Source organism: Equus przewalskii, chromosome 26 (genome assembly GCF_037783145.1).
Source record: "Equus przewalskii isolate Varuska chromosome 26, EquPr2, whole genome shotgun sequence".
Lineage (NCBI taxonomy): Eukaryota > Metazoa > Chordata > Mammalia > Perissodactyla > Equidae > Equus > Equus przewalskii.
In genome coordinates, this window is record NC_091856.1 from 7,703,438 (window position 1) to 7,720,753 (window position 17,316).

The window sequence follows — 17,316 nt, forward strand, 5'->3', positions numbered from 1 at the left end:
ATCTAGCTTGGTAGTTTTCAAACTTGGCTGGACATCAGGGTTATCAAGGGAGCTTTAAGAAACCCTGATACTTAGAGGATCCCACATTGAGAGTTTCTGATTTAATTGGGCAGGAGTGTGGCCTGACCATCTAGGGGGCAGGGTGGAGGTGGGGGTGGTGGTTAAAATTTTGCCAGGTGATTCCAATGAGTAGCCAACGTTGAAGACCCTGACCATTAACGTCAGTCATGTCTAGTAGAGTCGAAGGTAATGAAATATACTGAACACTTTGAAAGCAAGAGCAGAAAGTAAAACCTGATACCAACTGAAGGTTCATAGAACATTTTATTTCTTTTGTAGTTGCAGCTGTCTCCTTCATAACCTACCACTAAGATTGTTTAAGACGATGTACTTCTCTGCACTCAGCTTCTGAGGTGTTTCATTCAGTGGTCGTTGCTTGGCTGGAGAGCTGATTTTGTTTTAAAGTCTGTTCTTGCCTTGGGTGGAAACTCAGGGGTATGGGAAGATGAAAGTGTTGCTAGGAAACAGGTGAAATTTCCTGAAATCCTTAATATTCAGACTTACGTTTCAATAACTGATTCTCTTTCTTATGTCCAAGAATTTGACATGTATTTTGTTTCCAACAGTTTCAGTCTAATCTTGTGTAATTTCCAGGGTCAGTCAAGAAGTTGTTGCCTTTCAGCCTTCCTTCCAAGACAGCTAGAATGGTGAGAGCCAGGCTGGCCAGCCTCAGGGTCTAGTAGGTGTAGCAGGCTGTGAAGAGCGACTGGGTGGAAGCGGCACTAGAAGAGCCCGTGTGAAGATACTGGCCTTTGGCTGCCTGGCAGTTAGCCTAAAAGACAAGCGCAAGAGAGGAGAACGAGTTAGAGCCATGCAACCCTGTGCTTGGCCCTCTCTGCTGCTCCTTTGAAACCAGCTACACCTTTACTTGGGTATTTTCCTCCTTACAGTGATTTTGCACAACATTGCTGCTGATTCCATTCCCTTCCTTATATAATATGTTGTCTCCTTCTTCATCCCAGTTTTCTGAGCATTTCTTTGGCAAGCCTGAGGTTTGTGTCAGTTATTGGGAAGGTTTCTTTTTAGTGTGAGCAATATTGCAACAACAGTACTAGAAATTAAAGTTGAGAAACTTCTCATTAGTATAGTGATAAAGGAATGGAGATTTCAGTCTTAGCCGTGGGGAAGCCGGGAATTGCTGTTGAAGTGGGCTGCTAGGAAACTGGCCAGATGTCATGGCCAAGCATCAGGCAAGATGCAGCTGAAGCTACGCTGTAACAAAAACACAACTTATTTTTTAAAATTTTCCATTTTCTACCTATATTTGTCCATAAGAACATGTAATTTTATGTAGTTGTTATATCACTTGATTCCTTGTGTAAATTCCAATTAAAGATGAGTTCAGAACTATGAACCCTGTAATAATATCCAAATGCCACTCAGAGGTACCACATCTTCAAGTCACTGTGGCTATTGTCTGCTCTCTCTAGGACTTATTTCTGCATCTACAGTGATTTTCAAAGTGTGTTAATGGCGCTAGGCACTTGTTAGAAATGGAAATTCTCTAGCTTGACCCTGGACCTTCTGAATCACACACTTGGTGGCTGGGGCCCAGCAATCTTCATCTTAGCACAGCCGCCAGGTGGTTTGGACACACGCTCAAGCTTGAGAACCACCACCACAACCAGCTCTCCATCATCACACTGTAAAGAACTACCTCTAAAATCTCACACTTCACTTACGTCCCTGAGATGATTTTTTTTAGCCTCCCGGGGGCCTCCCTTTCTTTAGCGCCTCGTCACCAAACTTCTGGCTACACTTGGTTCCTTGCCCAGCCTCCTCTGTGCTCTGCAAGCTGATTAAGGCTATCACTCAGATTTATTCTTCCATCTCCCTGTTAATCTTTTATTCTTCTAGCCTGCTCTTTCCCATGTAGGTTGATCTGAATCTTCCTGCATGCTTAAGAGAGCCATTGGGAAAACTGAGGATCTAAGTTAATATACCACAAAATCCTTCTCATTTCAGCTTCGGCTTGCCTGGTGCTTGGACATGGCATTTGGTCAGTTTCCTAGCAGACCACTTCAACAGCGATTCCAGGCTTCCCCACTGTTCAGACCGAAATCTGCAATCCCTCACCACTCTGACAGAGGCCCTCCAACCGCTACATCTCTTCACTTCTCCAGACCCGATTCCAAACCCATTCTCTTTCTTCTTTGCTGTCTCTTCCCTCCTTTCTAAGACCAACTCTGCCACCTCTATTTGATATTTAGTGTCATGCAATCCTGTTTCCTCCAAGTCCTTGTCCTCTGAATGATGTCCGCTCTCCTCATCTCTAATCTCGCCTCTGGCTCCTTCTGCTTTGCATTGAAACATGCCAAGCTCTCTCCTATTTGGCTAAACACTAAGCCCCCTGAAGGCAGTGGCTGTATCTCCCTTGATCACCCCAGTCCTCAGCTCACAGTAGGTAATTCAAAAAGGAATGGTTACCACTTGAATAAAACCCTTTGTTGTCCTCATTTCTCCTGGTAACTTTTCTGGGTCTTCTTCTGACAAACATCTTGAGTGGGCACCTTTCCTCTTCTCTCTCTATTGAAACTGTTTTGTTGAGGGTCACTGATATGCTCCTACATGCCAATCTCAGCCTTTTCTCAGCCTTTATTCTGAATCTCTGTGTAGTGTGTTGTTGTTGACTCCTTGTTTCTCTTTGTTTCAGAAACCTTGCTTCCTCCTGTCATATTATTGCTGCTTGTCTTGGTGGCTTCTCTTCTTCATCTTCCCAAAAGGGAAGGTGTGCTGGGTTCAGCTCTTGGTCCTCTTATCTTCCCTCTTAAGTGTCTCTCTGGAAACTGTCCTTCAATCTACTGTCGTCAACTACACTCCCAGTGTGGGTAATTCAGAACTCCCTCCAGACCTAACCTTCCTGCTCAGCTTGACTGCCACATTTTCAAACACCCAGTAGACACTATCTGGAGATAGCTTCATGGCCTGAAAAAGCAGTGCTTATCCAGGTGAGAGAGCCAGGCCCCAAGTATCCACTTGATCAAGGAGCTAAGAGGAGTGGCATCTTACCAGGGCCCGCTTCATAAACGCCTCCTGGGTAGCCTTCTTGTTTGCAGCCTTGCCACTCCAGGCAGCCAGGGCACTGGCCTGCAGGGCCCGTCCGTAAGAGAAACTCAGTTTCCAGGGCTTTGGGAGCGGGCAAAGGTTGATTGCATTGAGGTTGAGAGTCGCATCCTCTTCACTCATGCCGCCAGACAAAAAGCAGATGCCTGGAAAGAGAGAAGCCATTCCACTCTACTAATCCTAGCATATGCACCCTGCTTCAGAAAACAAGCAAGGAGCCTAAAGGAAAAGAAATATCTCAATCTTTTCTCTACTTAATTGTGTGAGACTGGGTCGGAGAAATTAATTCACCTCTGCTGAAGCTGGGCTAAGGAGAGAAGGGCTTTAATAAATAAGGAGGATGGTAAAATATTGAGGAAATCAATGGATTGTGTGCATTTGGACAGACTCAGGATGCATGGTATCACGGAGCGCAAGGGGGAAGTGCTGGCTGCCTGTGAGAAAGCAGAGGTCTGTTTCATCGATAGAGGCAGACTCCTGGACAAACACAAATGCTTGTGGCACTCCTTCAAAGGACGAGGGCTAAGACTTCACACTAGAGGAGAGAGAAAGCCTTACCGGGAACAGCAGCAGGAACGGTCCGGTGGAGAGCTGTGACAGTGGCCATGGCCACTTGCTCTGGAGTATACTTCTTGGTGCAGGCATGTCCAGCAGTCACCATGTTGGGCTTCAGCAAGGTGCCCTCCAGGTAAACATGATGGTCATTCAGGGCCTTGTAGACAGCAGCCAGGACCTGAAGGACAAGAGGTCCAAACAGGTGAAACCCAGAGCCAGCCTTAGACTCATCTGACCTTGGTCCTTTTATACCACAGGGACACAGGATGAAGGAACTCCCATGTGTTGCTTGGCCAAAGGTTCCCAATAAGCCTCTAGGCCTCATCAGGGTACCGCATTGCAAACCACAGCCACTGAGCACAGCCAGCTGGCCTATCCCTGCCTCGCCTACTCCAAACGCTCACTGCGTGGACTGTTGGTATGACTCTGCCTCCTAAAGGCCCTTCACTTCTTCCTTCCCATTCCTTCCCTTGGTCAGTTGAGACAGCCTTGATTTAGGCAGCTGGGGGCATCTAAATTGGCCTCCACTCCCCATCCCCATAGAAGCTAAGTGGACATAAAACATACGTTTTAGAGACAGAAGTGTTTTCAGATCTCACTTCAGTCCACCCAATTTTGCAAGTGGAGAAACTGAGGTCAGGTTACATTATGACTCTCTTACTTTCTTACAGATATACTGTGGCTAATTTAGAAAGTCACATGGGAACAAATGACTTTTTAATTACATTTTCTCATGGGAGTCTCACCTCTTATTTTAAAATTTCTTAGTTTACACTTAATGGAACTGAGGCCCAAAAAGATAATATGACTTTACCCAAGGCCACACAGCTGGGAACATGGATTCCCAAACCCTCGTCTTGGTACTGTAAATCCTATGCTTTTTCCATAAGGAGCATATTATGTGCCAAAAAATTGGAAGGTTTCATAACACCTCCTAACCTTCTCAATGCTACATAATGATTACAGCTGAAGAATATTTCATATATAACAGCTGATATGGGTTAAGTAACAGCTAGTACTTAAAAACAAGGTTTTTCAACTGGAATTGGGACCTTTATGTTCAAGACTCACCTTCTCAGTGACATACTGGCAGTGTTCCAAGTCATGGTCTCCATCGGGAATTACCTCTGGTTCAACAATGGGAACCAGCCCATTCTAAAAAGGAAAAGGCGAGGGGAGACAAGGTGAAGCTCTGCTCACCGGGCTCCTTTCCTTAGGAGGATAGTCAGCAGTTGCAATGGGTATGAAGTGAAGCCGTTGTGGAGAAACACTATATCAGTAACTTAAAGGCAGTGAAAGAAATTTAATGGGATGAATAGTGAGCATTTGTGGCTTAGCCAAAAAATAACAGTGAGGTTAAAAGAAGAAATATATATTCCTGGGAAGGAGGTAAAATAAATGCAAACCTTTAATTTCTCTATCTTATTCTGGAGATTGTTTCAGCTACCTCAGAACCTAGCTGTCACTCTTTTAGGCCAGTCAAGCTTAAATCACTAAGAAAGATGCCTCTTGTGTGGGTTAATTAAGGAATTAAGTAGCGTTTACGGTTCTAATTGGGACTTCCCAGGTGCCCACAGCTCAAGTAACCCCACCATAGCACCCACACAGCAAATCAGACTTACTTGGATCCCAGAGACACTTCAATTTACGTTGAAAACCTTAGCATCAAGTCACTATCCTTCAAGAAATTATTTGGATTGGGACTAGATCAGAATTATCACCTTCAAGCTGGAGATCTAAGAGGGTCATGTCTTGGACATGGTGGGGCATAGACATGGTAGAGCATAGACAAGCAAGTGCCCCGGCCTCAAGAACCTAATCACTTTTAAGACTCAGCTTCTAGAGCTTTGGCAGATGGCAGCAGTTGATGACATGGGCCTTTCTGGCTCATGGCTGACTTGTGGAACCAAATCTTTCTCTACAACATTTGACTATAGCAAAAGTGGTGATAAATGCCACCAGGATACACTGATGAGAGAAGGCTCGTGTGTAGTTATGGAAAAATTGGAAAGAGTGGCTCTGAAGAAAGTTCTTGCCTACTTTTTTTTAACCCAAGGGGAAGGCAGAGCACCTGCTGACAGATGCTGGCGTAGCGGGCCAGGGCATTGGCGTTTTCCTGGATGGCAAGGTTGGATGGACACTGGTTGTCAATCCTCAGCACAGCACGCCACTTCCCAAAGTCAGCACCGTCTTTCTTATACTGAGCACAGCGTTCAGAAAGGCCATCGAGCCCTGCAAGTCACAAAAGACAGAAAGGCTTCTTTGCATCCCTGTCCCTCATCCATGGGGCCACTGATAAAGTGAAGAAGTTCTTCCTTGGCTTAGCTTTCAGTCACAGACCTTGAGGACCAAAAACATCCAAGCAAATAAACATAAATCCCAATACTGAGCCAAAAGACCTGGATTTAATAAAGCTGGTTTTGATGTATAGAGGATACTTCATGAGACGAATAGAGGGAACTAAAATTTGTCTAGTACTTACTATGTTCCAGGCATGATTCTAGGCATTTTGTACACCTGATTTCACTTAATTATCATAGCCCTAATACAGTAATCCCCCCCATCCCAGGGGGATACGTTCCAAGACCCCCAGTGGATACTTGAAACCACAGATAGTACTGAACCCTCTGTATACTGTTTTTTCTTATACATACATACCTATGATAAAGTTCAATTTATAAGTTAGGCACAGTAGGAGATTGACAACAATAACTAATAATAAAAGAGAGCAATTATAACAATATACCGTCATACAAGCTACAGCAGATCTTAGCAACCTCAGTATATAATTTTTTCTTTCCTTATTAAGTCAAGACCTTTCACCTTTTCATTTAAAGTAAGCACTTTACAGCTTCTCTTTGGCACATCCAAATGGCCAGCATCACTACTCTAGCACTTTGGGGACATTATTAAGTAAAATAAGGGTGACTTATACACAAGCACTGCCGTATCACCACAGTTGATCTGATAATCGAGATGGCTGCTAAGTGACCAATGGGTGGGTAGCATATACAGTGTAGATACACTGGACAAAGGGATGATTCATGTCCTGGGCAGGTCGAAGCACAGGATTTCATCATGCTACTCAGAATGGTGCGCAATTTAAAATTTATGAATTATTTCTGGAATTTTCCATTTAATATTTTCAGACTGGGTTCACCATGGGTAACTGAAACTGTGGAAAGCGAAGCCATGGATAAGGGGGGACTACTATAGTTGTTCTCCTATTGCAACCTAATAGTTGTATCATACAACCCTAATAGTTGTATACTCATTTTACAAATTTGGAAACTAGGTTCCCAGAGGTCAAGTGACTTTACCAAGTTTGCGAAGCTAAAGAGTGACAGAGCTGGGCTGCAAATTCTGCTTTGCTAACCTAATGTTGTGGTTTATACTTGTCTACTTTGGCAGTGAAGTACCTTGCAAAATTATCTAAGTAGTAAGTGATGGAACCAGGATTCAAACCCAGGTGTGTCTGATCCCAAAGCTTGGGACATTTCCTGGATTTTTCTCTAAAAATAATATTCCCAGGTACAGAGTATCTTTTCTGTGCAAGGCACTGTGGTAAGCACTTTATGTACGTTGCCTGATTTAATCCCCACCACTGTTCTGCAAAGTAGATATTGTTATCGCGTTTTGACTGAGCCTCAGAACCTTTAAGTGAGTAGCCTGAGGTCACGCAGTTATTAACTAGAGGAGCTGGGATTGAAACCCAGGTGTGTGGCTCTAGAACCAGTGTGATAGGCCCATGTTGTTTTCCCTTGCTCGCCTTCTTGGCTTGCTTTCATTTCTAGCATGCATGGGCATGAAACATATCAGTGGGTCATCACCTTACCTTGAATGGTGGTTTCTTTGTTTGTTCCGGCAAGGGGAGCACCTCCTTGGTCTAACTGTGAATACAAATAATTAACACGTAATTAGCAGGTGTCAGATGTCCCAGTAAAACACAAGCAGAGCCCCTGGTGCTAACAGTTCTCATGTTTCACAAACCAAGGAGTTGAATTAGGAAGGTGTATTTGGGGTGAGGGTGGGGGGGATACACAATCCAGTCCATAGCAGAAGGGAAGTTACCCGGAAGGAACATGTACGGTGTCAACCTAAGAGGACTGGAAGCACAGGCCTGGAGCTTGGGAAGGAAGAAGTAATCTGACAGTTCCTGGGATGCAGAGGTGCCGTAGAAGAGCAGCTTCGCTTAAACTATTTATTCAAGAAACATTTATTAAGCACCTGTACATACCAGGCACTGCGTTATTACAGGAGATGAAGAGAATAAAGATGCAGCTCTGCTCTCAGTAAAGCAGAGGCTAAGCTCATGAGCCCAAGAGGTAAGCAGCCTGGGTTTGAACTGGCTCCAATTTTGCCTTGCTGTTGGCATGTTACCCCTTGTAATTCCACCTTCCCACCTCATCTCTAAAATAAGGATAATAATTGAATCTACCTCCAGAGAAGAGGATCAAATGAGTGCTTGGAGTTGTGAGCACTCAGCGAATACTAATGCTCACTCTGGAGAAGTTCATGCAATTTTGGAAGATCTAGTTACAATAGAACAGTGAGTGCTTTAATGATAATAGCTATCATTAACTAAATAACAATCATGCAACAGGAACTGTTTTAAAAACTCATTTCATCTTTATAAGAACCTTATGAGGTAGGTACTACCATTCCCAGTTTAGAAATGAGGGAATTGAGACTCTAAGAGATTAAGTACCTTGTAGAAAACTTGGGTTGAAAGAAGAGGGCACTGGATGAAAAGTCTAGAAGATGATCTGGTTCTCAGTGGAGAGATGATGACGGAAAAGAGTGAGGACAGAAATAAGATGATGAGAATGTTCAGAATGTTGGCCTTGCCCCAGATACCGTGCTGGGAGTTTGGCTGGGGTGAGGCAGAGGTGAGATGGGAACCGAAGTATTCACCTTGATTCCCACCACGATCCCCTTTTCCTTGAGGATGTTTCTGAACAGCTTTCCCTCGCTGTCCTTCTGGTAGAGGGTCTCGTGGAAAAGGATCACACCTCCGATGCTCTGGTTGATGGAGTTGTCCACAGTGAAGAGCATTTCTCGGAACTGCCGGCGGTTCTCTTCTGTGTTCTCCACCTTGATCCTTTGCAGGCGGTTTCCCATGGTGCCTATGGTGGGCAGCCGAGGCAGTGTAAGGAGCAAGCTGGGGCTTTGCTGCCACGGTCCTCCACAGCAGCTCAGTGACCCTCACCAGGATGGACAGCAAGACTCTCTTCTTCATTCAGATCTTCAAAGCTCCTGCCTCTTTTTTTTTGTCTCCCCAGCAAAAGGCCTTGGTTGCTATCAGGATGCTGGTTAGTAAGTGCAGGGACTGGGCATGTGTGGGTCAGGGTGGAAGCCACCAACTGGGTCCAAGTGGCTAGGTAAGACCCTCAGGCCTCTGGTCCAGCTCTCAATCTGACTGGAGATACATACCATGAAAGGAGGGAGGTGGGACAGACTCTTGACTTCCTTGGCTTCTATATTTTATGATGCGGCCACACAGGCCTGCCACTGCTCTCCCTAATGCCATCCTGGGCTTCTCTCTGCCACAAGCCCTTCCCTGTTCCACGTGTGGACACTTCCCTGCCCTCCCTCCGCTTCCTTGGCTGACTCTACACTGACTTCACATAACAGCAGAAGGTTATGTATCTGACCACATTCTGGTTACTGGGTCCCTCCTGGCCTTGCTACAGCTGGATTCAAATGACTCCTGGAAAGAGGCCCTAAAATGGAAGGTTTGTGCCTCTTCCCTTGGTTCTTGGAAATCTGCCTACTGGAACGACAGGACTCCAAAGGTCCACGCTTACTGACTCTTCTGCTCCCACTCCTGTATACAGAAACCTTTACTTCCTCTGAGAGGAAAGAGAGTACAACTATCAAGTTGACTTTGCTAAGTGTAGAAACAAGAGTATGCCTATTGTCTGGTGCTTCTTGCACTCACCTACAGACTCATCTGCAGCCAGGATCCCCTTGCCATTGGCAACAATGCGCTGGGCAATTTCTGAGAGCTCCTTCTTCTGTTCTGAGGTGAGGGCTGGAAATCGGTGGGCCATGGTGGCAGGACTGGAAAAGAGTACAGGAGAGGCGTGAACAGAACTGTGGGTGGCCTGATGGAATCCTGACCAAGATAGCCAGGGTATTGAGACAAAACCTTTAAGCCCTCTGACATTTATGGCCTATTTCCACAACTGGATAAACAAATGAAGTCTGGGGTTTTTCCTCATTTGCCTGAGTAGTTGCAAGTAGCCATCATAGATGAAGGGTAGGATGCCAAATGGTGATCCTAAATAGAGTGCCTTCTAGGAAAACTTTGGGATCACTGATCCTGCTTCTGAACCAACTGATTAGTGACCCACTGAAATCTGACAAACAGACAGCACTGCAGTAATTGACAGTTTCTCTATTCTGTGGATTCCTGGTGCCATCGGGTACCCTAGATGACTTGAGGCCAAGACAGTGAGGATTTTGACCTCTGTGGCCGTTCTCCACTTTGCTCTGTTAGCCTATAGTCCAGACTATTCTCCAGGCAACAAGCTTGAGAGGAGAAACCACCACTTGGCCTTGAGGTTAACTTTCCTTCAGCTTTGGAACCTGGAGTTGGGGGGAGATGAGGAGGGGGCGGGAAGGCTCGTTTTTCTTATAGTCAACCACCTATGAGACCATTTGAGGCAGATGGGGAAGATTTTTCCTAAATGCCTCTGGGCTGGAGGTTCTCACAGGCTCTAAGGATGTCAAAGTCGTATGGCGATCCCTGCTCCAGTAATTCTCGCCTTCACTGCCTTATCAAGGAGAGACTCTGGCTCGTAGAGCCCCCACCCAAACAATCTCCTCAGCAGTGGTCCTCTGAAGAGCGTCATCGCTCCTATTCAGCTCCTGCTTTGGGCTAGTCTTGAAAATGCAAGCCCACAGGCTCACATTTTGGGTTTTAGAAAGAGTGATTTTGCATAGGTTGAGCTATCAAAGAAATCAAATCATAGTAAGGATTATCTTGAGTAGTCTCCTATCCAATCCTGCAGCCTCCTCCTTTCCTCAGTTTCCTCTCCCTCATAAAGTCATATACCGCTGTAGTGTGGTCAGCAATGGAAAAGTAAAGATGTTTCCTTAAATGAAACAAAAAGAAAACATAGCCCAATAATAATAGCAAATTATCATTTATTGCCAGCACTCTGCTAATTGCTTTACAGGCACTATATAATTTATTCCTCACAACAATCCCAGAAAGTAACTGGGCGTTTCCCCCCTCCCATATAGTAAATAAGGAAAGAAGGTAAGAGAGTTTGATCACTTGTCCGTGGACAAATAGCTAATAAGGCACAAAATTGGGATAAGGGGCAATAGTCTCCTCTGTCAAGGAAAGAGTAAACTTGGTGGGAGGAATTGACTTTTGGATGATTCTAACGTCCTTGATGACACCCCCCCCAGAGTACTTGTGATGACATCCCCAGAGTACTCCAAATCCTTGGACTGTCGATCATTATCCCCACACCACTGACATCACCAATTCATAGCCATCTGACACGTCCACACAGACGTTTGCTGCTAATAGATCAGACAGGCCTGGGGCCACGTACCAGTCTGCCTCCTGTAGCTGGAACCATGGGCAAGTCGGTCATTTCTCTGAGTCTTAGGCTACTATGGATTAAATGGTGAAGATGTCTGCTCTGGTTGTCTCATTGCCAAATAGGTCAAATGTGACCTGTGCGCATGCTACTCATCGTAGTTGCTCAAAATTATTGCCAGCACTCTGCTAATTGGTTTACAGGCACTACACAATTTATTCCTCGCAACAATCCCAGAAAGCAACCTGGCATTTCCCCCCTCCCATAGAATAAATAAGGAAAGAATGTAAGAGAGTTTAATTATTTGTTGAATCACATGATAAATAGCAAGATGCTTTATAACGCATTATGAAAATGTAAGGTATTACTATTTTTTTAATGTTTTAAAAAATAATTACCTAAGGGACTTCCATGTTTCTGTTTACTACCAAGCTATTTTCTTCAGACCGAGTGTGCTGACTCAACCAGAAGAACAGAGGAAAGGTCAAATCGAACCAATACTGCTTATGGGAAGTTAAACTTCTACAGAGGGATTAAAGGTCTGTACCACATCAGCACAAACAGCGCCCCTCTGTTAATCATAAAACAGGGTCACAGGCCAATGTTCACCACTGGGAGACAGGAAGCCAGCAGGAGTGGGGAATGGGAGAGAACGATTTCTGTGCCCCGAAACCTCTGCTCATGGAGCTCTCAAGTCAACTTTTTTTTCAAGTGTGACTTTAAGTTCACATTATATTACTGAGTGAAAAAGCAAGTTTCAGAGAAGTATGCAACATATAATATCATTCTTTAAGTTAAAAATATATACTGTTTGTGGGTCTATATAAGCAGAGAATAACCACCATGCATCACCTCTGGGGGATGGGATGGAGTGGAGGGACTCTCACCTTTCACTTTATGGATTTTTTATAATGTTTGATTTCTTAGTGAACAGGTTTACATATTGCCTGGTTTACTATACATACTCCATTAACAGGAAATATGTGTACAAATCTGGGGGAAGGTTGTGAGTATGAACATATATAAATAGAAGATAACCACAGAAAAGCAGAGCTACAAATGACCTCAGACAGATCTGCAGCAACCTGCGAACTTTAGAGATGAGGAAACTGAGGCCCAGGAAGAATATGTCTGATGCCCCTTCTAAGTTGTGATATGCTAGAATTGTAAGTCACGTCCTATTGGTTTATGACTTGGAATCCTATTTTCAATCCTTTTTCAGCATAATGATAGAGAGAACCCTACAGTGTGGTTCTTTCTCTCTTCCTTGAAGAGGTTCTGTGAAAAGATGATAATTTGTAATATAGGAACATTTAACTCCTGGAGAAATGAAAGGCAGTGGCGAGTCCATGTGCTTCTCCATGTGCGAGGCAGATGGATTTTCAGGAAGGCAGACGTGAGGGTCTTAATCATTGAGAGCCTATGATTGCCACCCACTGTATGCAGCATTCTTATATATGGATGCATGAAGATGCCCATAGCTTCATGACCCACCCCAATGCCACAGTGACAAGGGCGGTGAGACGCTTTAGGACAGCCTGATCCCTGGCACCTTTGAACATGTGTGGAGCAGCCCAGAAAGAGACCTGAGTGTTGCTCTTTTGTCTAAACTGGAAAATAAGTCAAAGGATCGCTTAGGTTTACAGCAGCTACACCCCATTCCCTGCCCAGGACCTCTGGTCTAGCCTGGGCCTGAGTGGACCCCAAGGGTGCTCAAGTGATGATGGCAGCGGAATTTGAGCCTCTGCTGGATCCAAACTGGCTAATGGAGCCCTAGGTAACTATTTAAAGAGAAGTTTATTTTATTTATTTATTTATTTATTTTTGAGGAAGATTAGCCCTGAGCTAACATCTGCTGCCAATCCTCCTCTTTTTGCTGAGGAAGACTGGCCCCAAGCTAACATCCGTGCCCATCTTCCTCTACTTTATATGTGGAACGCCTTCCACAGCATGGCTTGACAAGTGGTGCACAGTTCCGTGTCTGGGATCCGAACCAGTTAACCCAGGCTGACGAGACAGAATGTGCGAACTTAAACGCTGCACCACCAGAGTGGCCCCAAGAGAAGTTTATTTTAAAAGACAGCATATCCTCACAGCACGCCTATTTTTCAGATGGTAGAACAAAAGTGCCAAAACACATCAACAGTTTTTAATTGCAAATATCTTAAGCTGTAGGGTCTTCAAAGTGTTTAGTGCCAGTAGAAAATGTCACAGAAAGTACCAAACAAATGGACAGCTTGAGAATTCATAATCAAATGACGACTGTATGCTGTATGATGTTTCCATTGTCTCGTTTGAGCTGTGGGTGAAGGCTAAGGGCAAATCACGCGCCAAGAGTTCATTTCTGTGACAAAGAAACTTCAGTGCTAGTACGAGTCAGTGTGGGAAGAGAAGGAAGAAAATGACATAAGGTGATTGATATTTAAATACACCATGGAACGGAAGCAGTTGTTATGGAGAAAGTAGAAACGAGCAGCCATCTCAAAAATTGAGTGGAACCTAACCAAAAAGGAGTATTCAAGTTGTTTTTCCCAGGCCAAAGACTCAGAAGAACCCTTACAGGTAACACTGGTAACTGGCAGCAATCCTGAGCATTTCGCTGCCACTCAGAGCCAGGAAAGGCGTGAGCGAGCACTCATGCTTAGGGAGAAAAGCAGTCATTGCAGTAGATCGTCACATCTCTCCTGGAAACAAAAGCAAACAAACTTTCCCCTCTACATTAACCACTTACTCCCCGGGGAGTCCAGATAGACAAAAGAGGATCTTTTACTTACAGCTCCAGAGAGGAGAGTGCTCTTAGATGTCAGAAGCTGTGGATGAGGCAGCAGCTGCCAAGTAGGACGAACCTTGGGGAACTCACAGTTTTTATAGACTTCTCATCAAAGTTTTTTTTTTAACTTTTGCCCTCCCCTCCCCACCTTGGCCTGGTAGGGAGGTGTTTATCCAATACCTCTGATTGGCTCATAAACAGCCAATCCTTCTAATCATGCTCACACACTCATCGCACTCACAGAATGTTAAAGCTACAAGGGATACCTGGAAACCACATAGTGCTTAATCCAGACTCTTCGTTTCACAGGTGAGGAATCTGAGGCACAGGGGACTAGGGGATTCCCCTAGGTCATGCAGCTAGTGAGTGACTGAGCTCTGGAGTCCACTAAGAGAAACAGGGAAGAATGTTGGCTTAGCCCCAGCACTTACTCGACACTTGACCTTATCAAAGGTGCTTTTTTTTAATTTCGCTGAGCCTTAAGTTTCTCTTCCATAAAGTGGGATCTCAACTTCATAATAGCATTAAATGAATTTGTAAAGCACCCCCCTACTGTAGGCATTCAAAGACCCTCCCCAGTGTGCCAAAACCAAGCTGGGCTCCCTGATGTCTTTAATGCCAGAACACCCTGTCTTTTACTCTATTCTTATTCTTTCTCAATCTTTACATTTTTGTCTTCAAAGTTGGCAAAAACCAGAATGAAACTCAAAGTGGTTGATCTAAGCCATCAGCTCCCCTAGATATGGTACTGTCTGGGGATGGCTTCACTCTACAGGGCTTTCTCCTGAGCGTTCAACCAAAATCTAATTCAACAGAAGATAAATAGAAATATAGCATGCTTCCCGAGGCAAACAATGAATGAGGCAAATAAAAGTTATGGGGAAATCTCAAAGTAATGAAATGACCATGATCACAGGAAAGTATAAATTCCCAGGAACATATTCTTTTGGAATAACTCATAAAATAGGGGGCAAAAATCAAAGTGCTCAGCGGAATAGAGTGTAACGCTAGAATCTATGGGTGAAAAAGTGAAGTGTCAATAAGATGAAAAAGAAAGAGAGAACTAGGTTGTCTAAATAGAGTTTACGCTCAGATAGCTTCCAAAAGTGGGTAGTGTTAGACATTGGATGTGATTATTAAAGGAAATCGAAATGTTTGAAACATAAAATTGAGGCTCATTTGGCTAGGGAAGTTTTGGCCAAGGCCCGCGCTGAGGATAGCAGAGGCTAGACTAGGTAAAGGTGCCATCAGCACTCTTGACTCCACTTGCCACCCGAAGGCACACTTTCCGGTGTCCCCATCTCAACCTGGGGCTTCATTCATCAGACCAAGATGACCTCATCTGAGGACATGTAAGTTTCATCAGCTTTGATTTTGTTCAAAGGAGAATGGAGGAAGGAGAGATGGATGGCAATGAAAGAATGGAGAGTGGAGCCAGTGACAGTTGTTGGGAGTCAGGACTTGGGGGCTCACTACTGTGACTAAAACATTCCACCTGCTGAGAGAGGCATGGTAGAAATAATTTTACTTATGCCACTAGTACTCATTATTCTTGTTATGACAATGACAACAATAACAATAATAGATTTTTGTGAGGTTCTATGATGCATCTGAGTTTTTTGACACATGATCTCCAATCTCAGCACCTCTCCGAGGAAAGATTTATTACCCCATTTTCTGGATAAGGAATCTCTGGTTCAGAGAGGGCAAGTAACTTGCCTAGAATCACAGGACAGGTACACGGAGAGTCTGTCTCACTCCCAATCAGTGGTCTAAAGCAGAGCGGTTTACACTTTGGTGAGCACAGACAGCATAGATTAGCTCTTCCTCTCTCCCCCAGCCAGTGGTTTACAACCTTGGACCTTAAACCTGCATCAATCAGGGAAGAATCACATGCGTCGGCAGACCCAGGTGGCCCTGCTCCTGCTGGGCATCGTTTCACGTGAACAGCAGGCTAGCCAGGCATGTCAGAGGAGCATGAGCACGCCTGCCCCCGAGTGATGTCACCTGCTGCTGCTCCCATGCCATCAGCATTTGGCCACCTGCAGGGTTTGCAACTGAAACTCAAAGTTCAGGAAAGCAAGGCTAAGGCTTACTGGGCTAGAGAAACAGCAACTCCTGAGCAGCACAGACCACCGGCTAGTTTTTTTTCCTATTAGTCTCTTAACACTATCAAATGTTTAAAATTGAGATATTGTGATACATAGAAAGACCGTGGGACTTGGAGGCTGTGAAATATTGGGAAATCCTCCAACCTGTTTTGTCCTCAGTTTCACCATCTGTAAAATGGGCTGGTAAATGGGCTCCATCAGAAACTGATTATGGAGCATGAATGAAATAACATATGACTAGGACTTAGCACACAGTAAGTTTGCATTAAATAGCTGGATCTGAATGCGTAATTCTGATTTAGAGGCCTCCAACTGCAGACTCTTCTAATAGGCAACAAGAACATACCATTCATGATCATGACTCTCAATAGCTCCAACAACTGCCTCATTCATTCTCCACTCCCTGCCTCACTCTAGATACTTCTGATGTGAACATGAGATCTACATAAGCCAGCCGACAGGCCATGAGTTAAATATATTCATGCACAGTATGAAGTCTGAGTCCACAAACAAACTGTATGTGCAAATAAATTGCATGTATAGTAGAGTTACACTCACTGTAGGATTAGTAATATTATAGAGAAAGAAGTTTCATAAAAAGGGGCCACATTTACACAATGCAAGGAAGAACCACGGTTGGGTCACTGTGGCATTTAAAAGTACCTTATCTAACCTGTGGTAGGATATTTCCTTATTGTAGTGCAATCTGCTTTGGGGGTTGGGATGGTCTTAGGACTGTGCAACCAGCGGTCATTTTTTTGGTCACAGAGATAGGCTTAGTGTTATTTCAGCATAGTTCACAAAATTTTTATTGAGGTTCTGTATGTAAGGCATTGTGTTAGCTACAGAGATGTCTTGTACAGGACACACTTTCGTAGAGAGTACAAGATGAATAGGACTGGCCTGTTCTCAAGAAACTTATAATCTAAGCAGGAGGAGAGAGTTGAGGTCAGGATCGAATCAAATCAAACCAAATAAGAGAATGTATATAAGAATACCAAGAGATTGCTGTGGTGGTGGTTATTATTGCAGTGTTCACGGAAGACTCTATGAAGTAACGTGAAAGAAAAGTCTAGATAGTCTGGATTTTTACATGACCAGGCTATGCACCATACCAACTGATTTAGCCCATCAGACTGTAAGGCCTATGCGCACAGGGGCGGTGAAGCCTCCCACTGTCTTCCAGCACCGGCACCAC

The 17,316-nt window shown here is 44.4% G+C and overlaps 1 protein-coding gene across 1 annotated transcript; it reads right to left on the reverse strand.

Moving 5' to 3' along the window:
- Positions 1–305: 305 nt before the first annotated feature.
- Positions 306–14,429, reverse strand: ALDOB (aldolase, fructose-bisphosphate B). Its single transcript, XM_008522478.2, has 9 exons — positions 14,012–14,429; positions 9,620–9,741; positions 8,593–8,804; positions 7,514–7,568; positions 5,750–5,910; positions 4,750–4,833; positions 3,682–3,856; positions 3,070–3,269; positions 306–832 (listed from the first exon to the last, which is right to left on the reverse strand). Exons 2-9 carry the CDS (start codon positions 9,729–9,731, stop codon positions 737–739), a joined length of 1,095 nt encoding a protein of 364 aa, XP_008520700.1. The 5' UTR covers positions 9,732–9,741; positions 14,012–14,429; the 3' UTR covers positions 306–736.
- Positions 14,430–17,316: the final 2,887 nt, after the last annotated feature.

Excerpts from the sequence above, each read along its gene's own strand:
- ALDOB (XM_008522478.2), bottom strand. The coding sequence starts at position 9,731 with ATGGCCCACCGATTTCCAGCCCTCACCTCAGAACAGAAGAAGGAGCTC. Across the intron at positions 3,857-4,749 it reads GCCAGTATGTCACTGAGAAG|GTCCTGGCTGCTGTCTACAA; the intron begins GTGAGTCTTGAA and ends CTTGTCCTTCAG. Across the intron at positions 3,270-3,681 it reads CGTTCCTGCTGCTGTTCCCG|GCATCTGCTTTTTGTCTGGC; the intron begins GTAAGGCTTTCT and ends CTCTCTTTCCAG.